Below are 25,351 nucleotides of genomic sequence, written 5' to 3'. Positions count from 1 at the left end.
TGTATCTAAATCTATTATGTGTGATACTGTCTGCTGAGCCACTGTATCTAATCCCATCATGTGTGATAATGTTGGCTGAGCTGTGTATCTAATCCCATCATGTGTGATACGGTTTACCACTAATCTCCCCTCAGTCCTTACTTTGCTCTGCAGGCGTTGTCCGTTTTTCAGCCAGGCGTATGTCGGCTTCGGTCGCCCGCTGGCTTTACATTCTAATAAGATGTTTTCTTCGATTGCTATGTGTGCGTCGTTGATTTTCTGGATCCAGGCGGGAGGAGCTGCAATTAAAATGTATTGTCATTTCAATCCTATAATGTATTTACAAGAATACCCAGAATTCCCCTCTGCAGGAGCAGTCAGATATATCGCCCATCATTTCTGTACTAGAAAAACTAGAATCCTGGAGTCGTCTATGGCATTAAGAATTCGATTATATCTGCTCCTGAGAAAGCTGGGTGACAACCAATATGGCCGCCATTATACCTCCCGACGGGCTTTCCCATGCTTCTGAATGTCACATCTGTCTTTTTATTCAGTGATACATTCCTCCTCCTCCAATCGCTGCATACTGATACAATATTTACCATTCAGGATTCTGGGAAAGTTGGGTGACAACTTTTTTGGCGCCATATTGGTAGTCAGCCACTTTTGCAGAAACAAATATCACAAAAAAAGCTCATTGGATTTTTAACCCCTTGATGCCTCCAGGACTGACACACCCCGGGATCCTCATCAGTCAGTGTATAACGGCCCCACATTCTGCTATTATGCCCTAATCATACCAAAGTACGTGAGCTGCCCTCGCACCATGTTCTTCCCCCGCGTATTCTCCGCCACACATTCATAGGGACCGGCGTCTTCCTGCTGGAAGTTTGGAATCTCCAACACTCCGCTGGAGCGATACCGCCGCACTTTACGGGATATGGCTTTACCGTCCGCTCGCCTCCAGGTGATTGTTGGGACTGGACTATGGGGGAAAAGATACAGACAGAAATTTACAGGCGGGGATCATTTTATAATAAATATGAAGCGACACGGATTAATATTATGTCATGGCTGCCATTACGTCATTCAGAAAAGTTGTCACCCAACTTTCCTAGAGTCCTGATTGGAAACCGGCTTAGTGAATTGGAGTGGGCAAAATTAGGTGATTTGCGCTACAAGACTCAGGAATAGTCCTTACGGGGACTGCAAAAGCACCCAAATTGGTTGCCACCCAGCTTTCCCAGGAACAGATCATTATTTTTAGTCATTTCGCAGCTAGACTGCGGAGGACGACCCAAGATCATCTAATTACTAAGGATTTGGAACTTGCGTCTGGTTACTACAACAGTAAATAAAAGGACCCCGACAACAACAGTAATTGGATCCCTAAAAACATGGAAACTATTTATTAGATGTTATTATTATTATTATTATTATTATTAGATGTTATTATTATTATTATTGTTATTATTAGACGTTTGGTGACATTTTTGTTTTTTGTGCTCGGGGCGATTTCTTCTTACACTTGTAACTTTATTACTCAATTTGGAACGTGCGGCTGAACTAATCAACAGCAAGAATTCATTCTGTTTCCTTAATTTAATGGAACGTTCTTTGTGTAATCCGCCCCTGTGAACAGGACTAAACAATGTGTCGCCCGGTATCCGAACGTATCCACGGTCAATACTCTGTAAAGATTCACTGGGAGGGGACTAGAAGATTGTTCATCCAGTGCCTCCTGGTTCATGAATATAATACCAAAAGTGCAGTGAAGACTGACACTTAGACAGAAAATAGCTAATGAAGGTGTGTAATGCTTTACTATGGCATGGATGTAAATACCATGCAGGGTTGATAGAAAGCTGGGTGATAATCCCTATTGGCTCTGTAGCGGCTGCATTAATGGTGGTGACTCAGCACCTGCTAGGGAAATTATCAAAAAAAAGGAGAAGACGTCTCAGGATTACGGCTCATTCCGGGGAAATGCTCTTTAAAATTTAACCCTCACGTTTCCAAATTGCTCAGCTAAAAATGTAAACATCGTTTTGTCTAAATTGAGACTTACTTCCCCAGTGCAAAACATTCCAGTTTGGCGGTGGAGCCTTTCGCCGCGGCCACAGACTCCGGAAAATGCACCTCAATTTTTGGCTCATATTCTCCCATCACTCCTGTAGACAGAAGAGAACAGTGAGCAGATGCTGCGTACCGGAAACGACCATTCATGGAAAGGACACAATTTATTACAAGATGACGGAAGTTCCAGCCGAAACTTCTCATTTAAAAAGAAAAAGTTTGTCTCACTTTGCGCTGCTCGCCGCTGCTCGCCACGTACCGTCTGTTTTGAGTGTGAGCGGCGTGCTGGGCCCCAGCTCTCGCGTGTTCGTCACTGTGTTTGTTACCACACAGGTGTAGTTTCCAGCGTCAGACGGTTCCACTTTGGCGATGTAGAGATTCCCGGTGACTTGTGACACGAATCTGCGGTTGTCTTGTTGCACGAATGGCGGATACTCATTAAAGATCCAGGCATAGACCAGATCTGTGTAAAGACGGGGGGACTGTTACCCAACAATGCAGCCGCCATTGATAACGTGACGCCAACTTAGTGAAGCTACGTTGCACAACTTTTTGTTTTTCATTTTGTCCCCATTTTTAAAATCTCTGCTAGCTGTCAAGGAATGTAAACGTTTACATCCAGAAGTCCGCAGTTAGCTAAACAGCCTGGACTCCAAGATGATACGTATTAGGGTATGTTCACACGGCGGGGGTCCGTAACGGCTGAAATTACGGGGATGTTTCAGCCTGAAAACATCCCCGTAATTTCAGCCGTACCGGCATGTGCAGGCGCTTGAACGCCGCGTCAATAACGGCCGTAATTAGCGCTGCTATTCATTGGAGTCAATGAATAGCGGCTCCAATTACGGCCAAAGAAGTGACAGGTCACTTCTTCTACGCGGGCGTCTATTTACGCGCCGTCATTTGACAGCGGCGCGTAAAAATACGCCTCGTGTGAACAGACAAACGTCTGCCCATTGCTTTCAATGGGCAGATGTTTGTCAGCGCTATTGAGGCGCTATTTTCAGACGTAATTCGGGGCAAAAACGCCCGAATTACGTCCGTAAATAGGCCGTGTGAACATACCCTTATCTGCACTAACACATTGTAACAACTCTCTATCAGGAGAGGAGAGACAGTTGTCACAGAGGATTGTATAGACTTGATACAATTGTAACAAACCCTCAGATGAGAAGTATTAGGTCAGGATGGGTTTTCAGCCTATGGATGTAAACAAGTTTGTTCCATTTCACTGACAGAAAACAGAGATCTTTAAAATGGTGAGCAATGCTAAGTGTATTGGAAAGATGAATATCAAATGGCACGCTAGTCTCTGTGGTACTACCAGACGTGGACGGAGCCACGGGCTTATTAGAAGACGTGACGAGTGATTGATAAGATTGTCACGAAAGATGGCAGCAACCTCCTCAGCTGCCGGAGTTACACCTTAAAGTGACTAAGTCATGTGACCAGATATAAAGGAGGCTCCACCTATAGATGTATATCTCAATGTGATAGTGGACAATACAGAGAAAAACCAGCAGAGGGCGCTCCAACATACGTAATAAATAGAGACACCAAACCAGATTCACCTCCAGAATAAGCAGGTGGACCACAAAGCAGCACCATCCCCTGTCCCTCCCGTACAAACACCGTATTGCGGGGCCGGGTCTGGAACGAATCGAGATCTGCAGAGAAGAAACATTCAAAGATTATATCGAACTGCAAAATCAGAATATAAACTGATGGGAGAAAACCACAGAAAACGTATTCTGCCATTCACTAGACAACGCACAAAATATGAATAGAGGATAGAAGTTTTATAGAAATTATATTCTTGTATATAGGGGACAGTATTATAGTAGTTATATTCTTGTATATAGGGGCAGTATTATAGTAGTTATATTCTTGTATATAGGGGTCAGTATTATAGTAGTTATATTCTTGTATATAGGAGCAGTATTATAGTAGTTATATTCTTGTATATAGGGGCAGTATTACAGTAGTTATATTCTTGTATATAGGAGCAGTATTATAGTAGTTATATTCTTGTATATAGTGGCAGTATTATAGTAGTTATATTCTTGTATATAGGGGGCAGTATTATAGTAGTTATATTCTTGTATATAGGGGGCAGTATTATAGTAGTTATATTCTTGTATATAGGGGCAGTATTACAGTAGTTATATTCTTGTATATAGGAGCAGTATTATAATAGTTATATTCTTGTATATAGGAGGCAGTATTATAGTAGTTATATTCTTGTATATAGGAGCAGTATTATAGTAGTTATATTCCTGTATATAGGGGGCAGTATTATAGTAGTTATATTCTTGTATATAGGGGCAGTATTATAGTAGTTATATTCTTGTATATAGGGGGCAGTATTATAGTAGTTATATTCTTGTATATAGGAAGCAGTATTATAGTGGTTATATTCTTGTATATAGGGGGCAGTATTATAGTAGTTATATTCTTGTATATAGGGGGCAGTATTATAATAGTTATATTCTTGTATATAGGGGCAGTATTATAGTAGTTATATTCTTGTATATAGGGGCAGTATTATAGTAGTTATATTCTTGTATATAGGGGGCAGTATTATAGTAGTTATATTCTTGTATATAGGGGGCAGGCAGTATTATAGTAGTTATATTCTTGTATATAGGGGCAGTATTATAGTAGTTATATTCTTGTATATAGGAGCAGTATTATAGTTGTTATATTCTTGTATATAGGAGCAGTATTATAGTCGTTATATTCTTGTATATAGGGGCAGTATTATAGTAGTTATAGTCTTGTATATATCGGGCAGTATTATAGTAGTTATATTCTTGTATATAGGGGCAGTATTATAGTAGTTATATTCTTGTATATAGGAGCAGTATTATAGTAGTTATATTCTTGTATATAGGGGCAGTATTATAGTAGTTATATTCTTGTATATAGGGGGCAGTATTATAGTAGTTATATTCTTGTATATAGGGGCAGTATTATAGTAGTTATATTCTTGTATATAGGAGCAGTATTATAGTAGTTATATTCTTGTATATAGGAGCAGTATTATAGTAGTTATATTCTTGTATATAGGGGCAGTATTATAGTAGTTATATTCTTGTATATAGGGGCAGTATTATAGTAGTTATATTCATGTATATAGGAGGCAGTATTATAGTTGTTATATTCTTGTATATAGGGGCAGTATTATAGTAGTTATATTCTTGTATATAGGAGGCAGTATTATAGTAGTTATATTCTTGTATATAGGAGCAGTATTATAGTAGTTATATTCTTGTATATAGGGGCAGTATTATAGTAGTTATATTCTTGTGTATAGGGGGCAGTATTATAGTAGTTATAGTCTTGAATATAGGGGCAGTATTATAGTAGTTATATTCTTGTATATAGGGGACAGTATTATAGTAGTTATAGTCTTGTATATAGGGGCAGTATTATAGTAGTTATATTCTTGTATATAGGAGCAGCATTATAGTAGTTATATTCTTTTATATAGCAGTATTATAGTAGTTATATTCTTGTATATAGGGGCAGTATTATAGAAGTTATATTCTTGTATATAGGGGCAGTATTATAGTAGTTATATTCTTATATATAGGGGCAGTATTATAGTAGTTATATTCTTGTATATAGGGGGCAGTATTATAGTAGTTAGATTCTTGTATATAGGAGCAGTATTATAGTAGTTATATTCTTGTATATAGGGGCAGTATTATAGTAGATATATTCTTGTATATAGGGGGCAGTATTATAGCAGTTATATTCTTGTATATAGGGGCAGTATTATAGTAGTTATATTCTTGTATATAGGGAGCAGTATTATAGTAGTTATATTCTTGTATATAGGAGCAGTATTATAGTAGTTATATTCTTGTATATAGGGGCAGTATTATAGTAGTTATATTCTTGTATATAGGGGGCAGTATTATAGTAGTTATATTCTTGTATATAGGGGCAGTATTATAGTAGTTATATTCTTGTATATAGGGGGCAGGCAGTATTATAGTAGTTATATTCTTGTATATAGGGGCAGTATTATAGTAGTTATATTCTTGTATATAGGAGCAGTATTATAGTAGTTATATTCTTGTATATAGGAGCAGTATTATAGTCGTTATATTCTTGTATATAGGGGCAGTATTATAGTAGTTATATTCTTGTATATAGGGGGCAGTATTATAGTAGTTATATTCTTGTATATAGGGGCAGTATTATAGTAGTTATATTCTTGTATATAGGAGCAGTATTATAGTAGTTATATTCTTGTATATAGGGGGCAGTATTATAGTAGTTATATTCTTGTATATAGGGGGCAGTATTATAGTAGTTATATTCTTGTATATAGGGGCAGTATTATAGTAGTTATATTCTTGTATATAGGAGCAGTATTATAGTAGTTATATTCTTGTATATAGGAGCAGTATTATAGTAGTTATATTCTTGTATATAGGGGCAGTATTATAGTAGTTATATTCTTGTATATAGGGGCAGTATTATAGTAGTTATATTCATGTATATAGGAGGCAGTATTATAGTTGTTATATTCTTGTATATAGGGGCAGTATTATAGTAGTTATATTCTTGTATATAGGAGGCAGTATTATAGTAGTTATATTCTTGTATATAGGAGCAGTATTATAGTAGTTATATTCTTGTATATAGGGGCAGTATTATAGTAGTTACATTCTTGTGTATAGGGGGCAGTATTATAGTAGTTATAGTCTTGAATATAGGGGCAGTATTATAGTAGTTATATTCTTGTATATAGGGGACAGTATTATAGTAGTTATATTCTTGTATATAGGGGCAGTATTAGGGCATGACCACACGTGGCGGATTTCCTCCGCAACTGTCCGCATCAATGCCGCACAGAATCTGCGTTGCAGATTCTGCTGCGGATCTGCACAAAATGTGCAGAAAATTGATGCGGACTAGCTGCTGCGGACTGCGGGAAAAGTGCTTCCCTTCTCCCTATCAGTGCAGGATAGAGAGAAGGGACAGCACTTTCCCTAGGGAAAGTAAAAGAATTTCATACTTACCGGCCGTTGTCTTGGTGACGCGTCCCTCTTTCGGCATCCAGCCCGACCTCCCTGGATGACGCACCAGTCCATGTGACCGCTGCAGCCTGTGCTTGGCCTGTGATTGGCTGCAGCCGTCACTTAGACTGAAACGTCATCCTGGGAGGCCGGACTGGAGACAGACGCAGGGAGTTCTCGGTAAGTATGAACTTATATGTTTTTTACAGGTTGCTGTATATTGAGATCGGTAGTCACTGTCCCGGGTGCAGAAACAGTTACTGCCGATCGCTTAACTCTTTCAGCACCCTGGACAGTGACTATTTACAGACGTCTCCTAGCAACGCTCCCGTCATTACGGGAGCCCCATTGACTTCCTCAGTCTGGCTGTAGACCTAGAAATACATAGGTCCAGCCAGAATGAAGAAATGTCATGGTAGTAAAAACAATACGCTCCGCAGCACACATAAGATCTGCGGACTTCATTGCGGAATTTTGACTCTCCATTGAAGTCAATGGAGAAATTCCGCCATGAGTCCGCCACTGCTCCGCAACAGACAGAGCATGCTGCGGACACCAAATTCCGCTCCGCAGCCTATGCTCCGCAGCGGAATTTTACGCCTCGTCTAAACGAACACTGCTAAATTAAAGTGTAAGTCAATGGACAAACGGCACCGCTGCGGATTAACGCTGCGGAGTGTCCGCAGCGGAATTTAAGTGAAATTCCGCCACGTGTGAACCCGCCCTTATAGTAGTTATATTCTTGTATATAGGAGCAGCATTATAGTAGTTATATTCTTTTATATAGCAGCATTATAGTAGTTATATTCTTGTATATAGGGGCAGTATTATAGTAGTTATATTCTTGTATATAGGGGCAGTATTATAGCAGTTATATTCTTGTATATAGGGGCAGTATTATAGTAGTTATATTCTTGTATATAGGGAGCAGTATTATAGTAGTTATATTCTTGTATATAGGAGCAGTATTATAGTAGTTATATTCTTGTATATAGGGGCAGTATTATAGTAGTTATATTCTTGTATATAGGGGGTTGTATTATAGTAGTTATATTCTTGTATATAGGGGCAGTATTATAGTAGTTATATTCTTGTATATAGGGGCAGTATTATAGTAGTTATATTCTTGTATATAGGGGCAGTATTATAGTAGTTATATTCTTGTATATAGGAGCAGTATTATAGTAGTTATATTCTTGTATATAGGAGCAGTATTATAGTAGTTATATTCTTGTATATAGGGGCAGTATTATAGTAGTTATATTCTTGTATATAGGGGGCAGTATTATAGTAGTTATATTCTTGTATATAGGGGCAGTATTATAGTAGTTATATTCTTGTATATAGGAGCAGTATTATAGTAGTTATATTCTTGTATATAGGGGGCAGTATTATAGTAGTTATATTCTTGTATATAGGGGGCAGTATTATAGTAGTTATATTCTTGTATATAGGGGCAGTATTATAGTAGTTATATTCTTGTATATAGGAGCAGTATTATAGTAGTTATATTCTTGTATATAGGGGCAGTATTATAGTGGTTATATTCTTGTATATAGGGAGCAGTATTATAGTAGTTATATTCTTGTATATAGGGGGCAGTATTATAGTAGTTATATTCTTGTATATAGGGGCAGTATTATAGTAGTTATATTCTTGTATATAGGGGCAGTATTATAGTAGTTATATTCATGTATATAGGAGGCAGTATTATAGTAGTTATAGTCTTGAATATAGGGGCAGTATTATAGTAGTTATATTCTTGTATATAGGGGACAGTATTATAGTAGTTATAGTCTTGTATATAGGGGCAGTATTATAGTAGTTATATTCTTGTATATAGGAGCAGCATTATAGTAGTTATATTCTTTTATATAGCAGTATTATAGTAGTTATATTCTTGTATATAGGGGCAGTATTATAGTAGTTATATTCTTGTATATAGGGGCAGTATTATAGCAGTTATGTTCTTGTATATAGGGGCAGTATTATAGTAGTTATATTCTTGTATATAGGGAGCAGTATTATAGTAGTTATATTCTTGTATATAGGAGCAGTATTATAGTAGTTATATTCTTGTATATAGGAGCAGTATTATAGTAGTTATATTCTTGTATATAGGGGGCAGTATTATAGTAGTTATATTCTTGTATATAGGAGCAGTATTATAGTAGTTATATTCTTGTATATAGGAGCAGTATTATAGTAGTTATATTCTTGTATATAGCGGGCAGTATTATAGTAGTTATATTCTTGTATATAGGGAGCAGTATTATAGTAGTTATATTCTTGTACATAGGGGCAGTATTATAGTAGTTATATTCTTGTATATAGGAGCAGTATTATAGTAGTTATATTCTTGTATATAGGGAGCAGTATTATAGTAGTTATGTTCTTGTATATAGGGAGCAGTATTATAGTAGTTATATTCTTGTATGTAGGAGCAGTATTATAGTAGTTATATTCTTGTATGTAGGAGCAGTATTATAGTAGTTATATTCTTGTATATAGGGGCAGTATTATAGTAGTTATATTCTTGTTTATAGGGGCAGTATTATAATAGTTATATTCTTGTATATAGGGGGCAGTATTATAGTAGTTATATTCTTGTATATAGGAGCAGTATTATAGTAGTTATATTCTTGTATGTAGGGGCAGTATTATAGTAGTTATATTCTTGTATATAGGGGGCAGTATTATAGTAGTTATATTCTTGTATATAGGAGCAGTATTATAGTAGTTATATTCTTGTATATAGGGAGCAGTATTATAGTAGTTATATTCTTGTATATAGGGAGCAGTATTATAGTAGTTATATTCTTGTATGTAGGAGCAGTATTATAGTAGTTATATTCTTGTACATAGGGGCAGTATTATAGTAGTTATATTCTTGTATATAGGAGCAGTATTATAGTAGTTATATTCTTGTACATAGGGGCAGTATTATAGTAGTTATATTCTTGTATATAGGAGCAGTATTATAGTAGTTATATTCTTGTATATAGGGGGCAGTATTATAGTAGTTATATTCTTGTATATAGGAGCAATATTATAGTAGTTATATTCTTGTATATAGGGGCAGTATTATAGTAGTTATATTCTTGTATATAGGGGCAGTATTATAGTAGTTATATTCTTGTATATAGGGGCAGTATTATAGTAGTTATATTCTTGTATATAGGGGCAGTATTATAGTAGTTATATTCTTGTATATAGGGGCAGTATTATAGTAGTTATATTCTTGTATATAGGAGCAGTATTATAGTAGTTATATTCTTGTATATAGGGGCAGTATTATAGTAGTTATATTCTTGTATATAGGGCCAGTATTATAGTAGTTATATTCTTGTATATAGGAGGCAGTATTATAGTAGTTATATTCTTGTATATAGGGGGCAGTATTATAGTAGTTATATTCTTGTATATAGGGGCAGTATTATAGTAGTTATATTCTTGTATATAGGAGGCAGTATTATAGTAGTTATATTCTTGTATATAGGGGCAGTATTATAGTAGTTATATTCTTGTATATAGGGGCAGTATTATAGTAGTTATATTCTTGTATATAGGGGGCAGTATTATAGTAGTTATATTCTTGTATATAGGAGCAGTAGTATAGTAGTTATATTCTTGTATATAGGAGCAGTATTATAGTAGTTATATTCTTGTATATAGGAGCAGTATTATAGTAGTTATATTCTTGTATACAGGGGCAGTATTATAGTAGTTATATTCTTGTATATAGGGGCAGTATTATAGTAGTTATATTCTTGTATATAGGGGGCAGTATTATAGTAGTTATATTCTTGTATATAGGAGCAGTATTATAGTAGTTATATTCTTGTATATAGGAGCAGTATTATAGTAGTTATATTCTTGTATATAGGGGCAGTATTATAGTAGTTATATTCTTGTATATAGGGGGCAGTATTATAGTAGTTATATTCTTGTATATAGGAGCAGTATTATAATAGTTATATTCTTGTATATAGGGGGCAGTTTTATAGTAGTTATATTCTTGTATATAGGAGCAGTATTATAGTAGTTATATTCTTGTATATAGGAGCAGTATTAGAGTAGTTATATTCTTGTATATAGGGGCAGTATTATAGTAGTTATATTCTTGTATATAGGGGCAGTATTATAGTAGTTATATTCTTGTATATAGGAGCAGTATTATAATAGTTATATTCTTGTATATAGGAGGCAGTATTATAGTAGTTATATTCTTGTATATAGGGGGCAGTATTATTGTAGTTATATTCTTGTATATAGGGGCAGTATTATAGTAGTTATAGTCTTGTATATAGGGAGCAGTATTATAGTAGTTATATTCTTGTATATAGGAGCAGTATTATAGTAGTTATATTCTTGTATATAGGAGCAGTATTATAGTAGTTATATTCTTGTATATAGGGGGCAGTATTATAGTAGTTATATTCTTGTATATAGGGGCAGTATTATAGTAGTGTATATTCTTGTATATAGAGGCAGTATTATAGTAGTTATATTCTTGTATATAGGGGGCAGTATTATAGTAGTTATATTCTTGTATATAGGGGGCGGTATTATAGTAGTTATATTCTTGTATATAGGGGGCAGTATTATAGTAGTTATATTATTGTATATAGGGGACAATATTGTAGTAGATATTACTGCATTATTCAGCAGGGGGCGACATTGAACAGAGGTGACGCTGCTTTCAGGTTATGAAATATGCGCACCATCTATTATAACGGATTAGAAGTGAAGCAAAGATCTAGGGTAAAGGAGTTATTATTACACTGCATCTATAGGAGATCATCTATGAGGCTTCTGTGTGGATTATGTATGGACGGGGCTGACAGATATCAGTGATGTGCGTATTCACATAATGGAGACTGGGAATGGAGGATTAATAGGAGGTGGATATATGAAGCAGCGGGGGGGGGGGGGGGGGGGGGTGGGGCAATTCCCGGGACTGGCTCTATGGTGGAGAATCTACGGGAGACATTATTGTGACATATGTAGATCGCCTGAGCCTGGACAAAATAAACTACTGTGAAGACCAATATGAATTATAGCCGGGGGTAATAACACATTATTCTCATGATTTATTCCTGTTATTACATGAGGAGGTCACAGATAACTGCACAATGTGGAGAATCACCCCCCTTGACCTTTACATTTCTTAAATGTATATTTAATGAGGAACAATGCAATGTCAGCGGGATCGCTCTGAACATACATTAGCTCTGGGTTTCACCTTGCACCTGCTGTCTCTATATACATTCTATATACTGTGCTCTATATATACAGTCATATGTCTGCTGTCTCTATATACATTCTATATACTGTGCTCTATATATACAGTCATATGTCTGCTGCCTGTATATATTGTGCATACTGCGCTCCTCATATATAGTTATGTCTGCTGCCTTTATATACATTCTATATACTGTGCTTCTCTTATATACAGTGATATGTCTGCTGTCCCTGAATGCATTTTATATACTATATACTGTGCTCTATATATATATATATATATATACACACACATACATCCCAACTTTCAAGTGTCATAAAGAGGGAAAGCCGATGTGGCGCATGTAGCACGCCAATTGTTTTGCTTTTAAGCCACGCCATTAACCCCACCCAATACACGCATAACCCCCGCTAATACACACCCAGTTCAGCCCACACAGTATCATGCTCCTATAGTGCCTCCCCACAGTATAATACTCCAATAGTGCCCCCACACAGTATAATACTCCAATAGTGCCCCCACACAGTATAATGCCACCATAGCTTCCTCCACCCAGTAAAATACCCCATAGATACACCCATACAGTAGAACGCCCCATAGTGCCACAATGCCCTTCTAGATAGTGCCACATAGATGGTGCCAGTGCCCTGTAGATAGTGCCACAGTGCCCACATATTAAGCACCATAGTGCCCTTGTAGATAGTGCCAAACCCCCCTTGAAGATAGCGCCACCCTGCCTGTAGATAGCGCTATGTGGACTCCCTCTAGAAGCAGAATCCCCAGCCAGAGCATCCACCACACTCTGCCCGGGGATTCCTCTCCAGGAGGAGCACCTGACATCACTATTCATATATGAACAGTGATGTCAAGGGCTTTTCCAAGACATGAGTCCCCGGCCAGAGAGCTAGCGCTGCTCTGGACTGGGATTCCATAGTTGAATGCTGAAGCAGGGAGCGGACGGTTCCCTGATTCAGTATTGGTTTCAACTGTATCTCCGGTGGAAGTAGATACAGTTGAAACGGGATATGCTGTCCCTACATACATTTTATATACTGTGCTCCTCATATATAGTCAGATGTCTGCTGTCCCTATATACATTTTATATACCGTGCGCCTTTATATATATATATATATATATATATATATATATATATATATATATATACAGTAAAGGAAATAAGTATTTGATCCCTTGCTGATTTTGTAAGTTTGCCCGCTGTCAAAGACATGAACAGTCTAGAATTTTTAGGCTAGGTTAATTTTACCAGTGAGAGATAGATTATATAAAAAAAAATAACAGAAAATCACATTGTCAAAATTATATATATTTATTTGCATTGTGCACAGAGAAATAAGTATTTGATCCCTTTGGCAAACAAGACTTAATACTTGGTGGCAAAACCCTTGTTGGCAAGCACAGCAGTCAGACGTTTTTTGTAGTTGATGATGAGGTTTGCACACATGTTAGATGTAATTTTGGCCCACTCCTCTTTGCAGATCATCTGTAAATCATTAAGATTTTGAGGCTGTCGCTTGGCAACTCGGATCTTCAGCTCCCTCCATAAGTTTTCGATGGGATTAAGGTCTGGAGACTGGCTAGGCCACTCCATGACCTTAATGTGCTTCTTATTGAGCCACTCCTTTGTTGCCTTGGCTGTATGTTTCGGGTCATTGTCGTGCTGGAAGACCCAGCCACGAGCCATTTTTAATGTCCTGGTGGAGGGAAGGAGGTTGTCACTCTCAGGATTTGACGGTACATGGCTCCATCCATTCTCCCATTGATGCGGTGAAGTAGTCCTGTACCCTTAGCAGAGAAACACCCCCAAAACATAATGTTTCCACCTCCATGCTTGACAGTGGGGACGGTGTTCTTTGGGTCATAGGCAGCATTTCTCTTCCTCCAAACACGGCGAGTTGAGTTAATGCCAAAGAGCTCAATTTTAGTCTCATCTGACCACAGCACCTTCTCCCAATCACTCTCAGAATCATCCAGATGTTCATTTGCAAACTTCAGACGGGCCTGTACATGTGCCTTCTTGAGCAGGGGGACCTTGCGGGCACTGCAGGATTTTAATCCGCTACGGCGTAATGTGTTACCAATGGTTTTCTTGGTGACTGTGGTCCCAGCTGCCTTGAGATCATTAACAAGTTCCCCCCGTGTAGTTTTCGGCTGAGCTCTCACCTTCCTCAGGATCAAGGATACCCCACGAGGTGAGATTTTGCATGGAGCCCCAGATCAATGTCGATTGACAGTCATTTTGTATGTCTTCCATTTTCTTACTATTGCACCAACAGTTGTCTCCTTCTCACCCAACGTCTTACTTATGGTTTTGTAGCCCATTCCAGGCTTGTGCAGGTCTATGATCTTGTCCCTGACATCCTTAGAAAGCTCTTTGGTCTTGCCCATGTTGTAGAGGTTAGAGTCAGACTGATCATTGAGTCTGTGGACAGGAGTCTCTTATACAGGTGACCATGTAAGAGCTGTCTATAATGCAGGCACCAGGTTGATTTGGAGCAGTAACTGGTCTGGAGGAGGCTGAACTCTTAATGGTTGGTCGGGGGTCACATACTTATTTCTCTGTGCACAATGCAAATAAATATATATAATTGTGACAATGTGATTTTCTGTTTTTTTTTAATATAATCTATCTCTCACTGGTAAAATGAACCTAGCCTAAAAATTCTAGACTGTTAATGTCTTTGACAGTGGGCAAACTTACAAAATCAGCAAGGGATCAAATACTTATTTCCTCCACTGTATATATATATATATATATAGTCAGATGTTTGCTGTGCCTATATGCATTTATATACTGTGCTCCTCATATATTGTCAGATGTTTGCTGTCCCTGTATACATTTTATATACTGTGCTCCTCATATATATAGTCAGATGTCTGCTATCTCTGTATACATTTTATATACTGTGCTCCTCATATATATAGTCAGATGTCTGCTATCTCTGTATACATTTTATATACTGTGCTCCTCATATATATAGTCAGATGTCTGCTATCTCTGTATACATTTTATATACTGTGCTCCTCATATGTATAGTCAGATGTCTGCTATCTCTGTATACATTTTATATACTGTGCTCCTCATATGTATAGTCAGATGTATGCTGTCCCTATATGCATTTATATACTGTGCTCCTCATATATTGTCAGATGTTTGCTGTCCCTGTATACATTTTATATACTGTGCTCCTCATATATATAGTCAGATGTCTGCTATCTCTGTATACATTTTATATACTGTGCTCCTCATATATATAGTCAGATGTCTGCTATCTCTGTATACATTTTATATACTGTGCTCCTCATATATATAGTCAGATGTCTGATGTCCCGTATACTGTGCTCCTCATATATATATATAAAATCAGATGTCTGCTATCCCTGTATACATTTTATATATTGTGCTCCCCATATATATATATAGTCAGATGTCTGCTGTCCCTGTATACATTTCATATGCTGTGCTCCCCATATATATAGTCAGATGTCTGCTGTCCCTGTATACATTTCATACGCTGTGCTCCCCATATATATAGTCAGATGTCTGCTGTCCCTGTATACATTTTATATGCTGTGCTCCCCATATATATAGTCAGATGTCTGCTGTCCCTGCATGCATTTCCTATACTGTGCTCTTTATATAGACAGTGATATGTCTGATGCCCCGTATACTGTGATCTCTCTCCTATGTGTGTAGCTTTCTGTTTGCTGTCTCTTTATTTTCCTTCCACTCTCCTCCAGTCTCTGTTACCTTGGGTCCGGCAGTCTCTCTCTCTATCTGGCTGTTACCTTGGGTCCGGCAGTCTCTCTCTATCTGGCTGTTACCTTGGGTCCGTCAGTCTCTCTCTATCTGGCTGTTACCTTGGGTCCGGCAGTCTCTCTCTCTCTCTATCTGGCTGTTACCTTGGGTCCGGCAGTCTCTCTCTCTATCTGGCTGTTACCTTGGGTCCGGCAGTCTCTCTCTATCTGGCTGTTACCTTGGGTCCGGCAGTCTCTCTCTCTATCTGGCTGTTACCTTGGGTCCGGCAGTCTCTCTCTCTATCTGGCTGTTACCTTGGGTCCGGCAGTCTCTGTCTCTATCTGGCTGTTACCTTGGGTCCGGCAGTCTCTCTCTCTATCTGGCTGTTACCTTGGGTCCGGCAGTCTCTCTCTCTATCTGGCTGTTACCTTGGGTCCGGCAGTCTCTCTCTCTATCTGGCTGTTACCTTGGGTCCGGCAGTCTCTCTCTATCTGGCTGTTACCTTGGGTCCGGCAGTCTCTCTCTCTATCTGGCTGTTACCTTGGGTCCGGCAGTCTCTCTCTCTATCTGGCTGTTACCTTGGGTCCGGCAGTCTCTGTCTCTATCTGGCTGTTACCTTGGGTCCGGCAGTCTCTCTCTCTATCTGGCTGTTACCTTGGGTCCGGCAGTCTCTGTCTCTATCTGGCTGTTACCTTGGGTCCAGCAGTCTCTCTCTATCTGGCTGTTACCTTGGGTCCATCAGTCTCTGTCTCTATCTGGCTGTTACCTTGGGTCCGGCAGTCTCTCTCTATCTGGCTGTTACCTTGGGTCCGGCAGTCTCTCTCTCTCTCTCTCTATCTGGCTGTTACCTTGGGTCCATCAGTCTCTGTCTCTATCTGGCTGTTACCTTGGGTCCGGCAGTCTCTCTCTATCTGGCTGTTACCTTGGGTCCGGCAGTCTCTCTCTCTATCTGGCTGTTACCTTGGGTCCGGCAGTCTCTCTCTCTATTTGGCTGTTACCTTGGTCCGGCAGTCTCTCTCTATCTGGCTGTTACCTTGGGTCCGGCAGTCTCTCTCTCTATCTGGCTGTTACCTTGGGTCCGGCAGTCTCTCTCTATCTGGCTGTTACCTTGGGTCCGTCAGTCTCTCTCTATCTGGCTGTTACCTTGGGTCCATCAGTCTCTGTCTCTATCTGGCTGTTACCTTGGGTCCGGCAGTCTCTCTCTCTATCTGGCTGTTACCTTGGGTCCGGCAGTCTCTCTCTCTATCTGGCTGTTACCTTGGGTCCGGCAGTCTCTCTCTATCTGACTGTTACCTTGGGTCCGGCAGTCTCTCTCTCTCTATCTATCTGTTACCTTGGGTCCGGCAGTCTCTCTCTCTATTTGGCTGTTACCTTGGTCCGGCAGTCTCTCTCTATCTGGCTGTTACCTTGGGTCCGGCAGTCTCTCTCTATCTGGCTGTTACCTTGGGTCCGGCAGTCTCTCTCTATCTGGCTGTTACCTTGGGTCCGGCAGTCTCTGTCTCTATCTGGCTGTTACCTTGGGTCCGGCAGTCTCTCTCTATCTGGCTGTTACCTTGGGTCCGGCAGTCTCTCTCTCTATCTGGCTGTTACCTTGGGTCCGTCAGTCTCTCTCTATCTGGCTGTTACCTTGGGTCCATCAGTCTCTGTCTCTATCTGGCTGTTACCTTGGGTCCGGCAGTCTCTCTCTCTCTATCTGGCTGTTACCTTGGGTCCGGCAGTCTCTCTCTATCTGGCTGTTACCTTGGGTCCATCAGTCTCTGTCTCTATCTGGCTGTTACCTTGGGTCCGGCAGTCTCTCTCTATCTGGCTGTTACCTTGGGTCCGGCAGTCTCTCTCTCTCTATCTGGCTGTTACCTTGGGTCCATCAGTCTCTGTCTCTATCTGGCTGTTACCTTGGGTCCGGCAGTCTCTCTCTCTATCTGGCTGTTACCTTGGGTCCGGCAGTCTCTCTCTCTCTATCTGGCTGTTACCTTGGGTCCGGCAGTCTCTCTCTCTATTTGGCTGTTACCTTGGTCCGGCAGTCTCTCTCTATCTGGCTGTTACCTTGGGTCCGTCAGTCTCTGTCTCTATCTCGCTGTTACCTTGGGTCCGGCAGTCTCTCTCTATCTGGCTGTTACCTTGGGTCCGGCAGTCTCTCTCTCTATTTGGCTGTTACCTTGGGTCCGTCAGTCTCTGTCTCTATCTGGCTGTTACCTTGGGTCCGGCAGTCTCTGTCTCTATCTGGCTGTTACCTTGGGTCCGGCAGTCTCTCTCTCTATCTGGCTGTTACCTTGGGTCCGGCAGTCTCTCTATCTGGCTGTCACCCTGGGTCCGGCAGTCTCTCTCTCTCTATCTGGCTGTTACCTTGGGTCCGGCAGTCTCTCTCTATCTGGCTGTTACCTTGGGTCCGGCAGTCTCTCTCTCTCTATCTGGCTGTTACCTTGGGTCCGGCAGTGTCTCTCTCTATCTGGCTGTTATCTTGGTTCCGGCAGTCTCTCTCTCTATCTGGCTATTACCTTGGTCCGGAAGTCTCTCTCTATCTGGCTGTTACCTTGGGTCCGGCAGTCTCTCTCTCTCTCTATCTGGCTGTTACCTTGGGTCCGGCAGTCTCTCTCTCTATCTGGCTGTTACCTTGGGTCCGGCAGTCTCTCTGTATCTGGCTGTTACCTTGGGTCCGGCAGTCTCTCTCTCTATCTGGCTGTTACCTTGGGTCCGGCAGTCTCTCTCTCTATCTGGCTGTTACCTTGGGTCCGGCAGTCTCTCTCTCTATTTGGCTGTTACCTTGGGTCCGTCAGTCTCTGTCTCTATCTGGCTGTTACCTTGGGTCCGGCAGTCTCTCTCTCTATCTGGCTGTTACCTTGGGTCCGGCAGTCTCTCTCTCTATCTGGCTGTTACCTTGGGTCCGGCAGTCTCTCTCTCTATCTGGCTGTTACCTTGGGTCCGGCAGTCTCTCTATCTGGCTGTTACCTTGGGTCCGTCAGTCTCTATCTGGCTGTTACCTTGGGTCCGGCAGTCTCTCTCTCTATCTGGCTGTTACCTTGTGTCCGGCAGTCTCTCTATCTGGCTGTTACCTTGGGTCCGGCAGTCTCTCTATCTGGCTGTTACCTTGGGTCCGGCAGTCTCTCTATCTGGCTGTTACCTTGGGTCCGGCAGTCTCTCTCTCTATCTGGCTATTACCTTGGTCCGGAAGTCTCTCTCTATCTGGCTGTCACCCTGGGTCCGGCAGTCTCTCTCTCTCTATCTGGCTGTTACCTTGGGTCCGGCAGTCCCTCTCTATCTGGCTCTTACCTTGGTTCCGGCAGTCTCTCTCTCTATCTGGCTGTTACCTTGGGTCCGGCAGTGTCTCTCTCTATCTGGCTGTTATCTTGGGTCCGGCAGTCTCTCTCTCTATCTGGCTATTACCTTGGTCCGGAAGTCTCTCTCTATCTGGCTGTCACCTTGGGTCCGGCAGTCTCTCTCTATCTGGCTGTTACCTTGGGTCCGGCAGTCTCTCTCTATCTGGCTGTTACCTTGGGTCCGGCAGTCTCTCTCTCTATCTGGCTGTTACCTTGGGTCCGGCAGTCTCTCTCTATCTGGCTTTTACCTTTGGTCCGGCAGTCTCTCTCTATCTGGCTGTTACCTTGGGTCCGGCAGTCTCTCTCTCTCTCTATCTGGCTGTTACCTTGGGTCCGGCAGTCTCTCTCTCTATCTGGCTGTTACCTTGGGTCCGGCAGTCTCTCTCTATCTGGCTGTTACCTTGGGTCCGGCAGTCTCTCTCTATCTGGCTGTTACCTTGGGTCCGGCAGTCTCTCTCTCTATCTGGCTGTTACCTTGGGTCCGGCAGTCTCTCTCTCTATCTGGCTGTTACCTTGGGTCCGGCAGTCTCTCTCTCTATCTGGCTGTTACCTTGGGTCCGGCAGTCTCTCTCTTTATCTGGCTGTTACCTTGGGTCCGGCAGTCTCTCTATCTGGCTGTTACCTTGGGTCCGGCAGTCTCTCTATCTGGCTGTTACCTTGGGTCCGGCAGTCTCTCTATCTGGCTATTACCTTGGTCCGGAAGTCTCTCTCTATCTGGCTATCACCTTGGGTCCGGCAGTCTCTCTCTATCTGGCTGTTACCTTGGGTCCGGCAGTCTCTCTCTATCTGGCTGTTACCTTGGGTCCGGCAGTTTCTCTCTATCTGGCTGTTACCTTGGGTCCGGCAGTCTCTCTCTCTCTCTATCTGGCTGTCACCTTGGGTCTGGCAGTGTCTCTCTCTATCTGGCTGTTATCTTGGGTCCGGCAGTCTCTCTCTTTATCTGGTTGTTACCTTGGGTCCGGCAGTCTCTCTCTCTATCTGGCTGTTACCTTGGGTCTGGCAGTGTCTCTCTCTATCTGGCTGTTATCTTGGGTCCGGCAGTCTCTCTCTCTATCTGGCTGTTACCTTGTGTCCGGCAGTCTCTCTCTCTCTATCTGGCTGTTATCTTGGGTCCGGCAGTGTCTCTCTCTATCTGGCTGTTATCTTGGGTCCGGCAGTCTCTCTCTCTATCTGGCTATTACCTTGGTCCAGAAGTCTCTCTCTATCTGGCTGTTACCTTGGGTCCGGCAGTCTCTCTCTCTCTATCTGGCTGTTACCTTGGGTCCGGCAGTCTCTCTCTCTATCTGGCTGTTACCTTGGGTCCGGCAGTCTCTCTCTATCTGGCTGTTACCTTGGGTCCGGCAGTCTCTCTCTATCTGGCTGTTACCTTGGGTCCGGCAGTCTCTCTCTCTCTCTATCTGGCTGTTACCTTGGGTCCGGCAGTCTCTCTCTATCTGGCTGTTACCTTGGGTCCGGCAGTCTCTCTCTCTATCTGGCTGTTACCTTGGGTCCGGCAGTCTCTCTCTCTATCTGGCTGTTACCTTGTGTCCGGCAGTCTCTCTCTCTCTATCTGGCTGTTACCTTGGGTCCGGCAGTCTCTCTCTCTCTCTATCTGGCTGTTACCTTGGGTCCGTCAGTCTCTCTCTATCTGGCTGTTACCTTGGGTCCGGCAGTCTCTCTTTCTCTATCTGACTGTTACCTTGGGTCCGGCAGTCTCTCTCTCTCTATCTGGCTGTTACTTTGTGCTTTGCTGTGTCAGTCTCTTCCTTGCGCTCTATGTGCTGATGTCTCTTTGGCAGTGTCACCAGCTGTCACTCTCTGTGTCCTGCGGTCTACGTCATGTCACATTGCAGTCTCTCCCGCTGTGTGATCTCGCTTCTGACAGACGGGTGTAGGTTGGAATGGACCTATTTTCAGGGACCTCGGCGCAGTGTCGCAGCGGGCGAGGACAGAGGCCGCCACGTCCTTCTCACTTGATTTGTTGATGTTAAATTACGGCATAATGTAGTGTGATTGTCACTGTAACAAACGATTCCTAATTAATTGACCTGAACACAATAACACGCTGATTATTTAATTAGCTCCAATCTGGGGGGGGGGGGGGAGGAAGGAGCGCAGGAGTGGGGGGGGGGGCAGTAATTGCGGACTCCTTATACAGGTCTCCTAGCAACTCCTGTCCCAGCAACCAGGGAACATAGCACTGAGAGGACGGATCTGCTGCGACAGACAGCCCGACTCCTCGCCAGTCCTGGATTTACAGCTTATTTCCTGAGCCGCAATGGCTAACGACATCTACTCCAGTCACATCCAGAGCTGTATTCACAATCTTGCTGGCTGGCACTGTGCATCCAAACCCAAATAACTTAGCTGTGTTCCCATAATGCAATGCATGCTGCTGCACTGTATCGTGGGAAATGTTCTCCAATACCGGTCAGTATACCTCCCAACATTTATATCCCCATTTGTGGCTCATATTATGCCCTGTTCCCGATCAGCCCAGGAATGCCCACAAAACCGCCCAGAAACAAAAAGACCCACTTTTTGGAACATTTGCATTAGCTTCGCCCCTAAAGGTCCAATTTATGGGACAATCCCACATTAGAATGAGACAGTTGCAAGGTAAGCCGTTCAGTGCGTGACATAAACACCTCATGTCCCTATATATATTTATAACCCATTTAACTGAAGTGCAGCAGAATTATAAATGCAGCTCTGGATGTGACTGGAGTATAAGATATGATTTAAAGAGGCTCTGTCACCAGATTTTGCAACCCCTATCTGCTATTGCCTGTGATCGGTGCTGCAATGTAGATTACAGTAACGTTTTTATTTTTTTGCAAGCCTCATTTGCATAAATACAAAAATGGTCATAACTTGGCCAAAAATGCTCGTTTTTTTAAAATAAAAACGTTACTGTAATCTACATTGCAGCGCCGATCACAGGCAATAGCAGATAGGGGCTGCAAAATCTGGTGACAGAGCCTCTTTAAAGATCTGAACAATGTAAGTAAACTTTATTTTGAATGGATGCCCAGTAAGGGAAGAGATAAAAATGGAATAATCTATTATTTCCGCGCCACCATTTCACGCATCCGTGCCGAACGCATTATACACATCTGTCGCCAGTATTTAAATTTCGGGCTCACAAGCAAATTGCAGCAAAGCCTCCCGGCTGAGGATGGTCCCGAAAGAGTTGGTGGCTTCACACTGGAAGGTGCCGACATCCCGCACCCGATCCGGGTTACTGATAATTAAACTTCTGTCCAGCACTCGGTATCGGTAATCCTGCGCTTCATCCAGAAGAGTCCCGTTCACTCTCCACCTAGAAAAAGGAGAAGCCGCAAACATCAGACTCCGACATACCGCAGAAGTTTCCTTGTAAAAATCATTGTACAAAATTCTACAACTTTCTAATATTCTTTTTCTCACCATTTTCAAGATCTCTGTTTGCTGTCAGACGCTGAAAACAAATCCTGACCTTCTACTTTTTACAGCTTAGAGTTTGTTACAATTGCACCCAGTCTAGAAAATCCTCTGTGAGATATACACATCAGTGACACAAATCTCACTCCCATCCTAAGGGCGGGTTCACACGTGGCGGAATTTCACGTAAATTCCGCTGCGGACACTCCGCAGCGTTAATCCGCAGCGGTGCCGTTTGTCCATTGACTTACACTTTAATTTAGCAGTGTTCGTTTAGACGAGGCGTAAAATTCCGCTGCGGAGCATAGGCTGCGGAGCGGAATTTGGTGTCCGCAGCATGCTCTGTCTGTTGCGGAGCAGTGGCGGACTCATGGCGGAATTTCTCCATTGACTTCAATGGAGAGTCAAAATTCCGCAATGAAGTCCGCAGATCTTATGTGTGCTGCGGAGCGTATTGGTTTTACTACCATGACATTTCTTCATTCTGGCTGGACCTATGTATTTCTAGGTCTACAGCCAGACTGAGGAAGTCAATGGGGCTCCCGTAATGACGGGAGCGTTGCTAGGAGACGTCAGTAAATAGTCACTGTCCAGGGTGCTGAAAGAGTTACGCGATCGGCAGTAACTGTTTCTGCACCCGGGACAGTGACTACCGATCTCAATATACATGTATCTGTAAAAAACATATAAGTTCATACTTACCGAGAACTCCCTGCGTCTGTCTCCAGTCCGGCCTCCCAGGATGACGTTTCAGTCTAAGTGACGGCTGCAGCCAATCACAGGCCAAGCACAGGCTTCAGCGGTCACATGGACTGGTGCGTCATCCAGGGAGGTCGGGCTGGATGCCGAAAGAGGGACGCGTCACCAAGACAACGGCCGGTAAGTATGAAAATCGTTTACTTTCACTAGGGAAAGTGCTGTCCCTTCTCTCTATCCTGCACTGATAGGGAGAAGGGAAGCACTTTTCCCGCAGTCCGCAGCAGCTAGTCCGCATCAATTTTCTGCACATTTTGTGCAGATCCGCAGCAGAATCTGCAACGCAGATTCTGTGCGGCATTGATGCGGACAGTTGCGGAGGAATTCCGCCACGTCTGGCCGTGCCCTAATAGTTTGCTACAAAGTACTGGATAGAAGTGTAACAAACCCACAGCTGAGAGAAGTATTAGGCTATGTTCACACTGAGTCTTTTGCAGGCAGAAAATTCTGCCTCAAAATTCCATCTGGAATTTTGAGGCAGATTTTGATCTGCTTGTACGCCATTTTACGCATTTTTCGCCCGCATCAAGTGAGCGCCGCGGGCAAAAAACGCAGCGAATTATGCTTTCTCTGCCTCCCATTGATGTCAATGAGAGGTCAGAGGCGTAAACGCCCGAAGATAGGGCATGCCGCTTCTTTTTCCCGCGAGATGGTTTTTACACTCCTTATTTGGCGTGTTTTCCGACGCGTTTTCTGCTTCAAAAAACGTATAAAAAACCTCAGTGTGAACTGGCCCTTAGGCCCTGTGCACACGCTGCAGATTTTGTTGCAGATTTTATGCTGGCTGCAGAAATATGATCCATTCAGATATATGGAGCTGATTTTCAGTGGCAGAAACGTCCACAATAAAATCGGCAGCGTGCGCAGGGGCCATAGACCGTTTTAAACAAGAACATTCCGATTCACTGACAACAAGTAGAGATCCTGAATATGATAAGGAAGTGAAACTCAAGGTTTATTAGAAAGTTACAGAACTTTATTTACAGAAGACCTTTAACATAAAGAATGCACGGATATTTTGCCACGATTTCAATGATTTTCTAATGACTGATTCTGTTGCACAGCTCGGGAGCATCTATAGGAATACGAGTGTCGCCGTTATGGCGCTGTGACACAGAGACGCCCTGTGTTGTATTTTGGTGCAAATATGGTCTGAATCACAACAGACTCCACGAGAAAGTGAACGAAGACTAAGGTCACATGACCCATTACGTGTAACAGTAGCATCGCCTGATTCACTTCATAACTTCACCTAAAGATTCATCTTCAATGTAAATAATTTGTCATGTGGCTCTGACCTGAATGCTCTGTCCCCGCACACCATGTACGTGCACCTACCGCGTGACCGGCTTAGGGTGACCCTGTGCCTCACAGACGAGCCTCAATGTCCGGTCCTCAGAATCCAAGGGAAAGACCAGATTTGCCGGCTCCTGAGTGAAGAATGGACCCTGCAAAGCCTCATCTGTGGAGACAGTTCAAAACTGGTCATCATTTTTTAAGAACACCCCAAAAAAGTAAAATATAAACATACGTCACTGGGCGTCATACTGATAAACCGTGGAGTCACTGAGCACATACATTACATTACTTATCCTGTACTGATCCTGAGTTATATCCTGTATTATACTCCAGAGCTGTACTCACTATTCTGCTGGTGGAGTCACTGTGTACATACATTACTTATCCTGTACTGATCCTGAGTTACATCCTGTATTATACTCCAGAGCTGCACTCACTATTCTGCTGGTGGAGTCACTGTGTACATACATTACATTACTTATCCTG

At 42.0% G+C, this 25,351-nt stretch overlaps 1 protein-coding gene across 3 annotated transcripts in view; it reads right to left on the bottom strand.

Annotated features, from left to right (window-relative positions):
• LOC142715457 (contactin-4-like) overlaps nucleotides 1–25,032 on the bottom strand; it is a 44,131-nt gene extending 19,099 nt beyond the window's left edge. For 2 of the 3 annotated variants that reach the window (XM_075848663.1, XM_075848664.1), the window contains exons 1-6: nucleotides 22,534–22,619; nucleotides 3,630–3,725; nucleotides 2,318–2,521; nucleotides 2,051–2,153; nucleotides 783–967; nucleotides 142–278 (exon numbers count right to left, since the gene is read on the bottom strand). In XM_075848663.1, the coding sequence (XP_075704778.1) occupies nucleotides 142–278; nucleotides 783–967; nucleotides 2,051–2,153; nucleotides 2,318–2,521; nucleotides 3,630–3,666 (666 nt within the window). In that variant the 5' untranslated portion in view covers nucleotides 3,667–3,725; nucleotides 22,534–22,619. Of the gene's footprint in view, nucleotides 1–141; nucleotides 279–782; nucleotides 968–2,050; nucleotides 2,154–2,317; nucleotides 2,522–3,629; nucleotides 3,726–22,533; nucleotides 22,710–24,904 lie in introns of those variants that run through there. The other variant, XM_075848665.1, reaches the window with a different exon arrangement.
• Nucleotides 25,033–25,351: the final 319 nt, after the last annotated feature.

The sequence above is a fragment of the Rhinoderma darwinii genome, unplaced genomic scaffold (genome assembly GCF_050947455.1).
Source record: "Rhinoderma darwinii isolate aRhiDar2 unplaced genomic scaffold, aRhiDar2.hap1 Scaffold_4433, whole genome shotgun sequence".
Taxonomy (NCBI): domain Eukaryota; kingdom Metazoa; phylum Chordata; class Amphibia; order Anura; family Rhinodermatidae; genus Rhinoderma; species Rhinoderma darwinii.
Note: the sequence above shows the minus strand (reverse complement) of the source record. Positions and strands in the feature narration are given on the sequence as shown.